The sequence below is a fragment of the Wickerhamomyces ciferrii genome, contig 00244, assembly GCF_000313485.1.
Source record: "Wickerhamomyces ciferrii WGS project CAIF00000000 data, strain NRRL Y-1031 F-60-10, contig 00244, whole genome shotgun sequence".
Classification (NCBI taxonomy): domain Eukaryota; kingdom Fungi; phylum Ascomycota; class Saccharomycetes; order Phaffomycetales; family Wickerhamomycetaceae; genus Hansenula; species Hansenula ciferrii.
The window spans coordinates 1-14,540 of record NW_011887496.1 but is presented as its reverse complement, the minus strand read 5'-3'; the positions used below and the strand labels follow the sequence as shown (position 1 = coordinate 14,540).

At 28.4% G+C, this 14,540-nt stretch overlaps 7 protein-coding genes across 7 annotated transcripts; 4 read left to right on the top strand and 3 right to left on the bottom strand.

Moving 5' to 3' along the window:
- Positions 1-173: 173 nt before the first annotated feature.
- RPS17B (40S ribosomal protein eS17) lies at positions 174-969 on the bottom strand (the record flags this gene model as incomplete). The annotated part of the gene is made up of 2 exons (XM_011273440.1): positions 174-587; positions 967-969. The coding sequence occupies 2 exons, from the start codon at positions 967-969 to the stop codon at positions 174-176; spliced, it is 417 nt and encodes a 138-aa protein (XP_011271742.1).
- A 645-nt stretch (positions 970-1,614) lies between these two features.
- On the top strand, positions 1,615-2,910 carry ADA2 (chromatin-binding transcription regulator ADA2; the record flags this gene model as incomplete). Its single annotated transcript, XM_011273439.1, has 1 exon — positions 1,615-2,910. The coding sequence occupies one exon, from the start codon at positions 1,615-1,617 to the stop codon at positions 2,908-2,910; it is 1,296 nt and encodes a 431-aa protein (XP_011271741.1).
- Positions 2,911-3,118: 208 nt separating this feature from the next.
- BN7_5976 (Cleavage and polyadenylation specificity factor subunit) lies at positions 3,119-4,162 on the bottom strand (the record flags this gene model as incomplete). The annotated part of the gene is made up of 1 exon (XM_011273438.1): positions 3,119-4,162. One exon carries the CDS (start codon positions 4,160-4,162, stop codon positions 3,119-3,121), a length of 1,044 nt encoding a protein of 347 aa, XP_011271740.1.
- Positions 4,163-4,368: 206 nt separating this feature from the next.
- On the top strand, positions 4,369-5,145 carry BN7_5975 (uncharacterized protein; the record flags this gene model as incomplete). Its single annotated transcript, XM_011273437.1, has 1 exon — positions 4,369-5,145. The coding sequence occupies one exon, from the start codon at positions 4,369-4,371 to the stop codon at positions 5,143-5,145; it is 777 nt and encodes a 258-aa protein (XP_011271739.1).
- A 13-nt stretch (positions 5,146-5,158) lies between these two features.
- UTP6 (snoRNA-binding rRNA-processing protein UTP6) lies at positions 5,159-6,751 on the bottom strand (the record flags this gene model as incomplete). Its single annotated transcript, XM_011273436.1, has 2 exons — positions 5,159-6,400; positions 6,746-6,751. 2 exons carry the CDS (start codon positions 6,749-6,751, stop codon positions 5,159-5,161), a joined length of 1,248 nt encoding a protein of 415 aa, XP_011271738.1.
- A 980-nt stretch (positions 6,752-7,731) lies between these two features.
- On the top strand, positions 7,732-9,603 carry BN7_5973 (PSP1 family protein; the record flags this gene model as incomplete). Its single annotated transcript, XM_011273435.1, has 1 exon — positions 7,732-9,603. One exon carries the CDS (start codon positions 7,732-7,734, stop codon positions 9,601-9,603), a length of 1,872 nt encoding a protein of 623 aa, XP_011271737.1.
- A 1,204-nt stretch (positions 9,604-10,807) lies between these two features.
- On the top strand, positions 10,808-11,938 carry BN7_5972 (uncharacterized protein; the record flags this gene model as incomplete). Its single annotated transcript, XM_011273434.1, has 1 exon — positions 10,808-11,938. The coding sequence occupies one exon, from the start codon at positions 10,808-10,810 to the stop codon at positions 11,936-11,938; it is 1,131 nt and encodes a 376-aa protein (XP_011271736.1).
- Between the last annotated feature and the right edge of the window lie 2,602 nt (positions 11,939-14,540).

The window sequence follows — 14,540 nt, the reverse complement described above, 5'->3', positions numbered from 1 at the left end:
ATATAAATACACATAACTATAATCATATTTTCCAAGGCAAATCTTGTAGCAATAGTTCTACATCTTAACTCTTTATAACAACAATATACATTTAGAATAAAAACATACAAAACTAAAATTATAACTAAAAGACTTGTATATTTTCAAGAAACAAAATTATTTAATTAATAAATTTAGTTTCTTCTTTTGAAACGACGTTCTGGAGCTCTTTGAGATGAAACTGAGACAACAGATAAAGGAATTTTGAAACCTAAAGTTTTAACTAAATCAGCAGTTTGTTGATCAACTTCTAATTGGTTTTTAGTGTTTGATAAATCTAAAGCAGAAACTTCTGGAACATATTGATCTTTTCTTTCACGTTCTTCTTCTTGTAATTTGAAAGAAATACCTCTAACTGGACCTTTTTGAATACGTTTCATTAAATGAGTGGTGTAACCAGCAATTTTGTTTCTAAGACGTTTTGATGGAATAGTAGCAATTTCAGTAGCTAAACGTTTGTTGGTTTCAAAATCCAAAGTTAATTTTGGATAATAACGTTCGATAAGAACTTTTGAGGCTCTTTTGACGGTTTTAGTTCTAACTCTACCCTGTTTGTAAATTGTTAGTATATTGATTCCATTATAATAGTTCTTTCAAAGTCTTTGGATATGAATCAAAGTTTAAGGGATCTTTTAAACGTATGTTATCTCTTTCAATAATCTAATAATATCTTAATTCTTCATAATTCATTTGTAATTATTCATTTCTATGATACATATATGATTGATTCTTTTCATAATTGTACTCGGTTTGATAATATCTTGATCTATATTCACTTTTTTTTCACTTAATCAAACAATAAAATTGAATTAATAAAAACATTGACAATAATCCTTCAACATAAAGTTCCATCTTAATACATCTATAATCTTTGATTCTCTTCAACATGATCCATATCCTAACTTCATGAGTGTATCATGAACATACCATTTTGATTAATTATTACTATAAGGTCCTGTTATATTTCCAAAAGCTAATAGTAAAACTACTTAATTGATAAATTCAAATAATCTTTTTTTCAAAAACCTAATGCCCACCGAATGTGTTTGTATGGAGATTATGTCAGTGCTTACGCGAGAATTCAGTGAGTGCGACTTTGAAAATTGTTTGGCGTGTGTTTGCTGATTTTTTTGTGAGGATTTGGGAGTTTTGGAGTGCGCGATGCAAGAAAAACTAGATAATCAAATGGTGTGTGGGTGTAATGAAGTATTAGTCACTTTAATGTCTGGGTGTATGGAACTATAGCCCTATAATGAGATCAGGTGACATTAAATCTCAGGGTTAACACGCGAATTTATAATTCCACCATAATTTCAATTTAAACTCCCGTTGGAAAATTGAAATGGAAATAATCGTGATTATCAACAATCGAGATACGTAATATTGAAACATTCATGCACCTTTAGAATCAAAACAATTTTCACATAATCATAAAATTATTTAGTGATACCATATTATACAACACATAACATTTATCTCACTCTTTTAATTCAATTACATTACATTTGCCACTTAATCAATAAACACACAAACACCTAAACACAGATATAAACAAAAGATATATACATATACATAATGTCAAGTGGATTCCATTGTGATGTCTGTGCATCAGATTGTACCAATAGAGTACGCATATCATGTGCCATATGTCCAGAATATGATCTTTGTGTACCATGTTTTGCAAGTGGTGCTTCATCAAATAATCATAAACCTTATCATGATTATAAAGTTATAGAAACAAATTCATTTCCAATATTTGATCCTGATTGGGGTGCTGATGAAGAATTAGCTTTGATTCAAGGCTCACAATCTCTGGGATTGGGGAATTGGCAAGATGTTGCAGAACATATTGGTGGACGTTCCAAAGAGGAAGTTGCTAAACATTATGAAGATATTTATTTAAATTCAAATGAATATCCAATACCTGAAATGGATAAAGATTTTAGTAATATAACATCAACTGAAATGTCCAAAAAGAAGAAAAGAAGACTGGATGAAAGAAGAAATGCTCCATTACCACCACCAAGGAAACCAACTGCCTCAGTACCATTATGTCATGAAGTTCAAGGTTTTATGCCTGGTAGATTAGAATTTGAACATGAATTTGAAAATGATGCAGAATTAACTGTTAAAGATATGGTTTTCGAACCTGATGATTTAACATCAGATATTGAATTAAAATTAGCAATTATTGATATTTATAATTCAAGATTAACAACAAGAGCTGAAAAGAAAAGATTATTATTTGATAATAATTTATTAGAATATAGGAAAAATGCAAGTTTAGATAAAAAAAGAACTAAAGAGGAAAGAGAATTATTTAATAAGATTAAAGCATATGCAAGAGTTATGAGTCCAAAAGATTTTGAAGATTTTTCAAAAGATATGTTAACAGAATTACATTGTAGAGTTCGTATACAACAATTACAAGAATGGAGGAAAAATGGTATAACATCAATTGAAAGTGGGAATAAATTTGAAAAAGATAAATCTCAAAGAATTGCTAATTTACAAAGATATGGTTATACAAATACAAATAGTTCAAGACATACAGTTAATTCATTACAACATTCAACATCAAGATCAAGAACTCCAATGAATGGAATTAATGAAGTTAAACGTAAAGCATTAACACATTCTGATATTCAACATTCAAATGATTTTAATTTATTAAATCAAGATGAACAAGATTTATGTATTTCATTAAAAATTTTACCAAAACCTTATATTGCCATTAAAGAAACTTTATTTAGAGAAAGTTTAAGAACTGGTGGTATCATAAAGAAGAAAACTTGTAAAGAATTATTAAATATTGATCCAAGTAAAGCAAATAGAATATTTGAATTTTTCCGTCAACAAAATTGGTTATAAATATATGGACTACAAGTTAATATATAGCAAAAATCATTTATTTTTTTTTATTTAAAAGGATCTTCTTTGTAGAAAATGGGTTTTAAAATTAATTATCTATCATAGCACATCAATTATATATTAGCACAGCAGCAAAAGCATCAAAAGCAACAGCAAGTTTGTATATAGCAACTTCATTAGGTTCTCAAATAACATCGACCAGCAAATGTTAAAATGAAGGTTTTGGAGGTTGATCAACATTAATAGAACTATATTGTTGAATAAAATCTTTATATTCTTTATTATTTTTTTCATCAATAAAAGTAAATAAAATTTTTGATAAAAATAAAGGAATTGATTTTAATTCAGGTTCAGATTTATCATATAAATCAACTAAAGGATATGGAGCAAATGATTTATAAAAATTTGGATATGATAATTTTCTTGTTTTTGGTAAATCAACATAAACTAATTTAATCAATTCTTTTGGTCTTGTAACATGACGTGGTAAATATGGATAAACAAATGGTTTTAAATCAGTTCTCCACCATCTTGCTATTGTTTCACCAATTGTTAAAGGTTCTTGAACAGTAGCCGCCGAACCATTAGTGGCGCCATTAGTGGTACCATTGGCATCACCATTACCATTCTCAGCGGCTAATTCTTCTTCATCAAATAACTCTTTCAAGATTCTTTCAGCACCTGTTTTTTCATCTTCATCATGATTTAAATAACCGCCAGGAACAATCAATTGATTATGTTCTTTTAATAAAAGGACAGCAGGCTCTTTTTCACCACCAACAACAATTAAGAATTGTAAAAAACGTCTTGTACCATAAAAATCATTATATTTTTTCAAATTCTTAAAATATAATAAATTATTCGGAATTAAATCACTCTTATAAGTTTTTCTCTTGTATTGTTTTGATTCTTTTAATGCTTCTTTTTCAGCTTCATCTTCTTTTAATTCATGATCTTTTAAAGGTTGATAAGATTTTTGAGTTAATGTATAATTGGACAATGGATAAATCTTTTTTTCAATTGATAATCCTTCTTGGAAAGGTTCAATGGCTCTTGGTGGCGCTGATGGTTTGGTATATGTGATTTTTCTTTTCTTGCGATCTTTTGGTTCTTTTGACTCCCTGGAGTCCCTTGAATCCTTTGAAGTCCCTGATTTCTCTGAATTGACAGAGTTGACGTTGCTTGCGTCTTGTGGAGGGATGTTTTCCTTGTCAGTTGTCGCAATTGGAGCAGTTGAAGTGGCAGTTGACATTGCAGTTGATCTTGTAGTTGATGCTTTCTTGATCCTTTTCAATGGTTGATTTGAAATTTATAGGAATTCTTCTTTTTATATATGGAAATTAAAACGATCAATCAGAAATTGAAAATTCGCGTATACCTAATAAAATGTTGAAAACGTCAAAATCAGATCAAAATAACAACTAAACAACAACTAAAATCACTAGAAATAACCAAAAGATGAAGTTAGTATACTTACTATCACTCCTACCATTCACAGTGGCAGAAGTCTTTCCACAAACCAAAAACTCCAAATCACCAACAGTCATCCCATTCCAAAAAGGTGAATCATTACCAATTTCATGTATATCAAGAAATATCGATAATGGTGAACATAAATTTGACGAAAAAGATAATATCATATATGAATCATTCCCAGTATGTCAAGAAACTGGTGAACCTTTTACATTAAAATATGGTGAATCTGGAGTTAAAAATTGTACAATCACATTAACTGATGAAATTTATCATCTTTTCCAATTATATATTCATCAAGATGTACCATTTTCATGTCGTTTACCATATTCCAAGAATAAAGATGGAATTTCTATACCATTAACTTTAAATTTTAGAGGTATTATTGAAACTAGTCATTTAGATATTGATACTACAATGAATATCTTGGTTCATAGTGGAGGTGAACAAGGTTCAATTATAAGTTCAATTGGTTATAGTGCTGGTGCTAATGTATCAAGATATATTATTGGAGATTCAATGCCAATAAGGTTTCATATTAATTGGTTTGATGAATATCATTTATCAAATGATTTAGGACATTTTGATTTAAGTTTAGGTTATGATTTTAATATAATTGTTTATATTATAATTGGTGTTGCTTTAATTTCTGGATTATTAGTTTATGCTTTGATGTATGGTGTTTTCAATAAGAAATTGATTAAAGAATTAGGTTATAAACCTGGATATTCTACAGAATTAGGTATTGATAAAAGAGATTAGAAGTCTATATAGTTTATAATTTTTTTATAATTGAATGTAAAATTTGTTTAATATTTTCATCTTCAATTTCATCATTTTGTAAGAAATTTTCAATTAAGTATGATGAAAATTTTAATTTTAATTGAGATTTATCATCATTTGAATTTAATTTCCCCTTATATGCAATGAATTTCTTTGTAGAAATTTGTAAATTATCAATGAAATTTTCAGAATTTATAGATAAATTTCTTAAAGGTAATGTAATATCCAAGATTAAAACATCTAATTCATTATTAAAATTGTTTAACAAATAATTAACAACATGACCAACCAAATATTCACGATTTAAATCTTCAAATTTATCAAAAATTTTCAAAAATTCTTTAGAAATATCATATTTAAATTCAAATTCTGATTGAAATGTTGAAGTTTTCAATTTAGATAAAGTTTCAATACAAATATCAAAAATTGTTAAAGCAACATCACCTTTTAAAGCAGGGTTTGTTTCAGGATTACCCAACATATTTAAATCAGCATCAGGTAATGAATTTAATTGAGTTTTCAATTCATCATTTGAAATATTATCATAATTTGATAATTGAATTAAATCACTATGTTCATCATTTTCTAATTGTTCTTTAGATGCTAATTTTTCAGATTTTTCATGTTCATATTGTTGTTTTTCTGTAATTAACCCTAAAATTTTTCTTCTATTAATTAATTTATTAATATAAGATAATTCAAATATGGTATAACTTAACCATAATTTTTTGGAATCTTTATTGAATCTTAAACCTTTTTGGAATAAAATACGTGCATTTTTAGCACTACCAACATATTCATATTCAAAATTTGCAGCACTAATCCAAGAATTTATTGAAGTTGGATGTAATTGTAATAAATTTGTATAAATTTTATAAATTTTCTTGAATAATTTTTGCTCTTTGGCAAATTGTAATAAAGTTTCCCATAATTGGAATTCATTTGGAAATTTTTGAACACCACGATCTAAAATAAATAAAATTCTACGTTCTGATGCCCAATCAGAAATTGATGGTTTTGTATTAATTAATCCAACAGATGATAATCTATTATAACGTTTTTTTCTTAATTTTTCTAAATTTTTTTCAAAATCAACATATTTCAAATAATCTCTTGCTTTTGAACCTCTTGAATTTATACGATGTTCAAAATCTGTTCTTCTTCTCATAATCATTGTAATTTCATTTTTTTCAAATAAACCTTTTTTAATTAAATCTTCCAATTCTGGAACAGACTATGGTATGTGTTAGTTTGAAAATCTTAAATCAATGTTATCTTATTATTTCACTTACCTGTTCCAAATAGTATCTTGTTTTAGCAGACATTATGGATTAATTTAAAAAAGGAACTAAATCAACAAGCTCTTTAATACCTTTGATATATTTCACTATCTATATAAAAATTTTCTAATACTAATGAATTCGCGGAATATCAAACGAAGCTCATCGCTTATGTAATTCCAGTAAAATTAACTCTGTTTAATTGGGAGTAAGTAAACACCAGGGAAGGTAATGGAATTGAAAGTTTTAATAGAAATGGTTAATAAATATTTAAAACTACACTGATGCTAGTTATATACACCCATCAATAATATGATATTTCACCTAAAATGAATTTGACTCACGAGTATTTCATGAGTATTCTGCGAGTCAATGCGAGTCAAAGTCGGAAATTCATACAATGTCACGTTTTCAATCATGTGATAGTCGGATGTGTTCTTGAGCTTCAATGTGTCCCCTTTATCAATTATTCTTTTTAGTTGAAACTTGAGACTTGAGACAGTGAATATCCTTGAAGAAGGTGAATCAAGGGTAGTTACATTGAATTGAATGTTTAAGTTGGTGAATAGTAACTAGTAAATACTATTGAGGGCAGACCTACTCTTCTTTTTGAATGTACTTTCCATGAAGCATCAATAGTCTGTTACTATAGATTAACTAATTGTAGTTCAACTTCCAACTTCCAACTTCCTATATAAGCTTAGGCCCACATTCTGCATGATTGTTTTCACGGAAGCCTAAACGAATTTAGTGGATGAACAAAGCAAGGACAATCAATAACTAGATATACTATACTATTATACTATATATAGACAGTATACTATAACCACTGAATGCACAATAGATACGATCTACAACCCCATACTTAATCACCCACTTTCACTACTTATTCAAGTCAATTGTTCTCTTTTAAAAGTAGCAGTTTTTAGTTTTTACCCCAGTCGCTTTTCCTTATTCGCTGATGCTTTTTTATTTTTTCATTGTTTATTGTTGATCATTCGCAGTGACACATAGGGTGCTAGGGCCACGGGCAGGGGTGCTCTAGGAAGAGTACTAGGTGGCGTAGGCAGAAGGTAGACAGACATTAGACAAGAATAGACAGGAGTGGTTCCAGGCGGAGAGTGTAATTGGGCTAAGACAATTGCTTAATTTTTAAAAAATACATACCATTTCTGGGCGGCTATGAAAAATATATAAACAATGGATTTGCCGCCATTCTATTGTTTAAACCATTTACTAATTTGTTATTAGAAAAGTAATCAAGTTGCTAGAAAAGTGGCTAATCATGTATTCTATCAATCATCAACTATTCAACCAGGACATCTTCAACAAGCATCGGAATAATCATGACCAAGAAGAAGATCCTCCAGGAATTATAGGGAATATTGCTGGTGATGTTTCAGGTGTAATTGACCCTCCTTCAACTTCAAGTTCAACTTCAACTGGCGCTGGTGGTAATCAAACAGGAGGTATTGGTTCTTTAAATCAATATCCAAGAAAAAATTCTATATTTGATCATGCTAATTTCCAAATGACTTCTCCAACTTCAAAATATTCTTCAATAGATGGTAATAATTTTAATAATTCTTTAACCAAGAGTTTATCTATGAATAATTCTGATGATCCTTTTGAACTGAATTCAAGTATTTGGAATTCAAATAATCAACAACAACAACAACAACAAGGTCATCAAACTACCCAAGCTGCTCCTCAAGGTCAAAAATTTCATTCAATTTCTGCTTCTTCAACTTCCCCAGGTTTCAATTTGAATTCTCAAATTGGTGTTAATCAAAGAAGAGCTTCTTATAATGATTATATTCAACCAAATCAACAAAAATTCAATTCAAATTACACTATTTGGTCAAATAATAACAGTCTTGATGAATATACAACTAATTTAATGTTGCAGCATCAAGCTCAACAACAGGCACAGCAACAAGCACAACAACAACAACAATTTCAATTTCAACAACAATTCCATGGTGATTCTGGATTTTTATTATCTCCAAGACGTGATTCTTATAATTCAAACTCTTTAGATTCTCCAGGTTTTTTACCACAATCTTTAATTAATCAAAATTCAAATCAAGGTTCTTTTGATTTAGATGAACAATTTCAAAATACAAATTTAGGTCAACAACAACATCAACAACATCAACAACATCAACATCAACAAATTAATGAAACTACTCCATTATATACAAATGCTTATCAATCTGTTGATTTTTATTTCACAAATGATTATTATAATCGTGTTTCAATTAAAGATTATTCAATTGAAGAAATGAATTCAACTTTAGAAAAATTGGTTTCTTCAGGTATTAAAAATGCTCAATTACCAAGATTTTCTGGTTCTTCATTACCAAGTACTCAATTAATCTTAATTGCATTTAAAGCTGGTAGAGTTGATGTTTTTTATTTACCTGATAATTCACCATTAATCTTGAAAATTGGTGATTTAGTTGTTGTTGAAGCTGATCGTGGTCAAGATTTAGGTAAAATTGTTAAAAAAGATGTTTCCATAGATGAAGCTAGATTATTAAAGTATTTACAACATCAAGAACAACAAGCTGCTTTAGCTTCATTTGATCAATCCGGTTCTGTTTCAAGTTCAAATGGATTAAACTCTTCACCACCACCAACTTCATTAACTCAAGATTCTGTTTCACCACCTCCAACTTCATCATCACAACAACAACAAAATTCATCAAATGTACCAACTTTACATTTCCCAAAACCAATTGTTCGTTTTGCAATGCCTCAAGAAGTTTATCAAATTGTTAATAAACAAAATGATGAAGAAAAGGCTAAAAAAATTTGTCAATTAAAAATTTCTTCATCAAATTTATTAATGAATGTTATTGATGCAGAATATCAATGGGATCGTCGTAAATTAACATTTTATTATAATGCAATTCATAGAATTGATTTTAGAGATTTAGTTAGAGAATTATTTAGAATTTATAAAACAAGAATTTGGATGTGTGCAGTTGGTTCTGATGTTAAAGATAATTCTCAACAACAAGTTTCACAAAACCAAACAGCTACAGCTATACCATCATCAGATATCAATGGATTGAATCATGGTTTTAATTGGATGGATAAAAGAGATGTTAATATGTTTATTCCAAGACAATTTAATGATCAGGGAAATTAAGATTCAAACAAATCAACATTACAACTCAACTATTGTATATATATCATATTACTAGAATTTACAATTAGAATTACAAACTGGGGTCAATTTTAAAAAACATATACACGGGGGTTTATTAACAAACAAAGGATTTTTATACAATTTGCTATTTACTTTACTTATTATTATTACTTGCTTTTTATTTTTTATATTATATATAAATATTTGCTTTATGGGATCATGGATATACATTAGATTTTTACAAATATAAATTCAAAACAAAACAAAATTACTTAAAACACATATTGCAAATATGTGAACAAAAAAACTATACAAATATTATGATGATGATTATGACTTTTATTTAATTTTTTATGACACACACACATATATGACATGAGATCTGGATTTTATGTATTATGCAAATATATATATTAGACTTTTTATTTATATTATATTATACATGTTTATATTACTTGACGTTTTTTTGGAAAATGTTTGTGCAGAATTGTATATATAAGTTATAACTACTATATATTCCTATGATGTCTAATTATGCCTGATAATTACGATTAATACGATCACAAAACATTAACAATATTACACCACGAATAGACATCAATTCTAAGATTTAAATCCCAGGTGAAATAATCCAATAAACGCACAATTAGCGTTAATCTTTGTGTTAAGTACTCCCCATATACTGTGTTCAGTCGCCATAATGAAAAGTACAGGAAAGGTTTGCGATAACCAGATATAATACTACTAAATGTATATGGTATAGGCTAAACTCTCTCCTCTTAAAACGACTTGTATCATTGAACTGATGATGTGTGCTTGGCAGGATATGCTCCTTGAAGGATAAACTAAATATTCATATTATGTGAATTGCTTCTTCACATTAATAATTGTTAAAATTCGATTAAGGAAATACAGCGCTTAAATTATAAACAACATCATATCACAGCGGTTAACCTAAGGATGATGATGAGTGTAATAATGAATATTGAAGTGTCAACATAAAAGAGCTCTTAATGAAATTTTCAATATTATATGTTTTCAATATGTGTAAATTCAATTAAGGTTTAGATCGCACAAATTCAATTAAACTAGTGGCGCCTGATTTTATAAATACTTGTATATTTCAACAATTATATATTTATGTTTTGATCAAGTCTAATTACTAGTAGCTGTACTGCTTTCATTGAACATTTAATTCATCAATATGTCAAACGTCCATACACAATCCCAATTACCAGTGACCAATGTTGCAACCAATGATCAAGCTCCTGATTTTTATTTGAAAATTCATGATGAATATAAAAAAACAAAGTATGGGAAAGAAATTCATCAAACAAATTTAATCATAGAATTTTACAAATACTTAGTTAGAAATCCTGAAAAGGTTGTTCAAGATTTAAGAACTTCAGGTCATCGTACAGGAACATTATCAATTGGTCTTTTCCGGTCTTTTTTACAAGATTATCAAGAAATTAACGAAGCTACAAGATCCTTCTACAAGATAGATATTCTTGATTTAAATCAAATAAGCAACAGTGGTATATACGGTGATAAAGAACAAGAAGCTAAAAATCTCATAACATTGTATGCTAGTAAAGCATTTAAGAATATTTTCAAATTATCAGGGGGAAATGTTGATGGGGTTGCAGCACAAATAAAATTATGTGATTTACAACTTGGTTATGGTACTGGCCATTTACTCTTAAATGCAAAGCAAGATTACATGCTTTTAGATAATACATCGTTGGTTAACTTAATTGTTCATACAATATTAAGTTCGGAAGAGTCTTACAAATACCAAACAACAAGAGATCGTAAGAGAGTCTTCTCAAAGAAAATTAATGAAAAAATTATGTCAAAAATTAATGAAATTGAAGTGGTTTATAAATCCAAATTTTTGAATGTTAATAATTACTTGGAAAGTAAAATTCAAGCAATTCTAAGTTTAATGCTAGATATTCAGAAAACATTAAATAATGACTCAAAATTATCAACAATAAATTCCAAAGAAAATGTTTCAACTGATGATAATCAATTATTAAATGAACCTAAACATCATTTAGATCAATCACCAAAGAAGAGTTCAAATATGGAAAATGTTTCAACTGATGATAATCAATTATTAAATAATCCTAAACATAATTCAGAAAAATCACCAAAGAAGAGTTCAAATAAAGAAAATGTGTCAACTGATGATAATCAATTATTAAATAAACCTAAATCACCAAAGAAGAGTTCAAATAAAACTGGTAAAAGATCTGATCCAAGCTTTGATTCTAGGTCATTATCAAGAACTCAAGATAAAAGTAATGTTATAGGCTGTCGTATTGTTTAAAAACAAAAATGTACCAAAAATTACTTGCAAAACACAGTTATATGAAAATTTACAAAATATTTTAGCTAAAGGTTCACCAGATACTTTTGATTCAACACTTTAAAAAAAGCTCAAAAAGGGAATGGCTTATATATTGCTATAAAGAAATTAAGAGTTGGTGCTAGATTAGTGAAAGCTTTTACAAATGAACAAATGCTTAGAGCTGGATTTTGAATTAATCGATTTATATTTACCAGGAGTTTATAGAATCTTTTAATGAACTTTGTGCTCTTTTATTTGAAGCTTTCAATGAACAGCTCATTAGCGAACATTATCATACGAAAGTCAACCAATAAAAGGTGCAAAAAAAATCTAATCTATTATATTATCTTTTATATTGGAACTTGTAGCATTACAAAACGCGTTCGCGAGGCTGAGCGTTCGTGCGTACTTGAGGATCCTGATTCCTCAATAGTTAGGAAAATTCCGCGATTTCAATTCAAGTGTAGTTACACCGTTACACCGTTACACCAAATTAATTAATTCAGGAATGTTTACAAACATTATTGGTGGACCTTTTGGTAAAATGTAAAAGGATTAATTGATTTTCTTTAAGCTATAGATCAGAAGAAGATACAATTACTGCCCACTACATCTGTTGCTCTTCCATGTTATTGTATTAGGTGGTGCTCTTTTAAGACAAGTTAATTTGGTGCTGATTTGATTTCATCAAGTGAAATTGTGATGAATTTGGTGCTTATGTCAATCCTTTGTGAATTGGTGAATAATTGAATCCATTAACTACATGTGAAAGTGAAGTTTTAGCCAAATTAGATGAATATAAATCAGATGATTTAGCTTGTGAATGCTAAGCATTACAAAGTATGATGCGTGATTGTATCAAATAAATCAAATTTAACAAATTCATCAATTAAATGCTTTTTAAAACACAAGCAAGACTTCATTAGACTCTACAAATTTATCAAATTCTTCATTTCCTTTCGAAAGTGCTGGTGCTCAAATTGAAACATCAACTGTTCAATATATTGTGCCATTTATTGCTGCTTTATTAACCGCTGGTGGTTCTTCTGCTGTGTTTTCAATGTGTTTTTCACCCTAGAGAGATCAAACTTTTTTTCAATTTTGTCATTTAGCTGAAAATTATGATATTGTTATGTTATATCGTGCCTAAGACAAACCAACTTTTAATTCATTTTTATTTTGGCGTACTCTAATAGGTTCTATTCTCTGCAATATTGTTGATGTGATGTTTCAAAGATACACCATTAAATGCAGATGATTAACAAGTTTGGAATGAGTACTAGAGACAATTTTTATTATTGAATTATTATCCACAGAAACAGAAATTTACCAAAAGTCAAATAATTCATTAGATTATCGAAAGATGTTTTAGAAAGACTAATCATTAATACCTAAAACGCTTTATACTGCTTTGAAATCAAAAACATTGCATTTGAAACACCTTTATTCATCATGTTTATCAGATTTAAAATCAAGTGGGCTGTATAAAATGGACATGGTGTAAAATATAGGCACACTTTCCAAACTTGATAGAAAAGAATTTAATGAGTATATCGAATCTTTGAGTCCATCTGAATATAACTTTGATTTGACTATAGAGTCCTTAACATATTTAGGAGCTATTGAGACGTTAATTTATCTGTTTCTTACAAGATACCGTTATGGAGTTGCTTTGAAGTTACTACAAGACTTACTTTCAAATTTAATTAATACAAGAGTTAAGATCAACAACTTTTAAATTAATGAAGAAAGTATAAATGGGTGTCATAGCTTATTTTTGAAATTTTATTCAAAATCTTTGGAATCATCTTCAACTAAAGTTACATTGTTAGGTAATGATAGATCATTTGCAAATCAAATTATGGAGGAAATGAGCTAACAATTAAAGATCAATAAATTAATGAGGAAATATTCAAAAAGATGGAGAGATTTAATGATAAAAATTTTAAAGGCTGGTCTGGTTTACATCATGAATGTTGCTTTTGTTAAAACTATTTGGAGTAAGGGCATTAAATTAGATGCTTATTGTAAATGGGAAGATAAACTACTCATTCACTGAACAAGACCAAAAGAAATAGCTACATCAAATGCGAAACTAAATCCATTGAAGTCTAATCACAACCAAGACCTGTTAAGAAAAGATCTACTTCTTTTGAAAATGAAATTAAAGGTCTTTTAAAACAAGCTAGATTTACTGAAGGTAAAGGTACAGGGGGTAACATTGATTCATATGTTTCATCTTTATTGACTTCAAATCCTTAATAGATCATAATCAGGAAATGGAAGTTCATGAACCACCAATGCTCCATTAGCTGGTGCTACAAGTTTTAATGGGTTGGGATTGAATGAAAATTTAGATAATCATTTAACTGAACACTCATCATTGAACAATTCAAGTACAAAAATTCAAAGAATAATATAATAATGTATTGTTATAAATAAATAATAAGCTATATAGCAGCCATATTCACCAGCTAAATTAATAAATAAGATTTGAATTCCATTTGTTGTCAAAAGCAAATTGGCCAGCTTATATATATAAAATAATTTATATATATATTTATGAAATTATTTTTTTTAT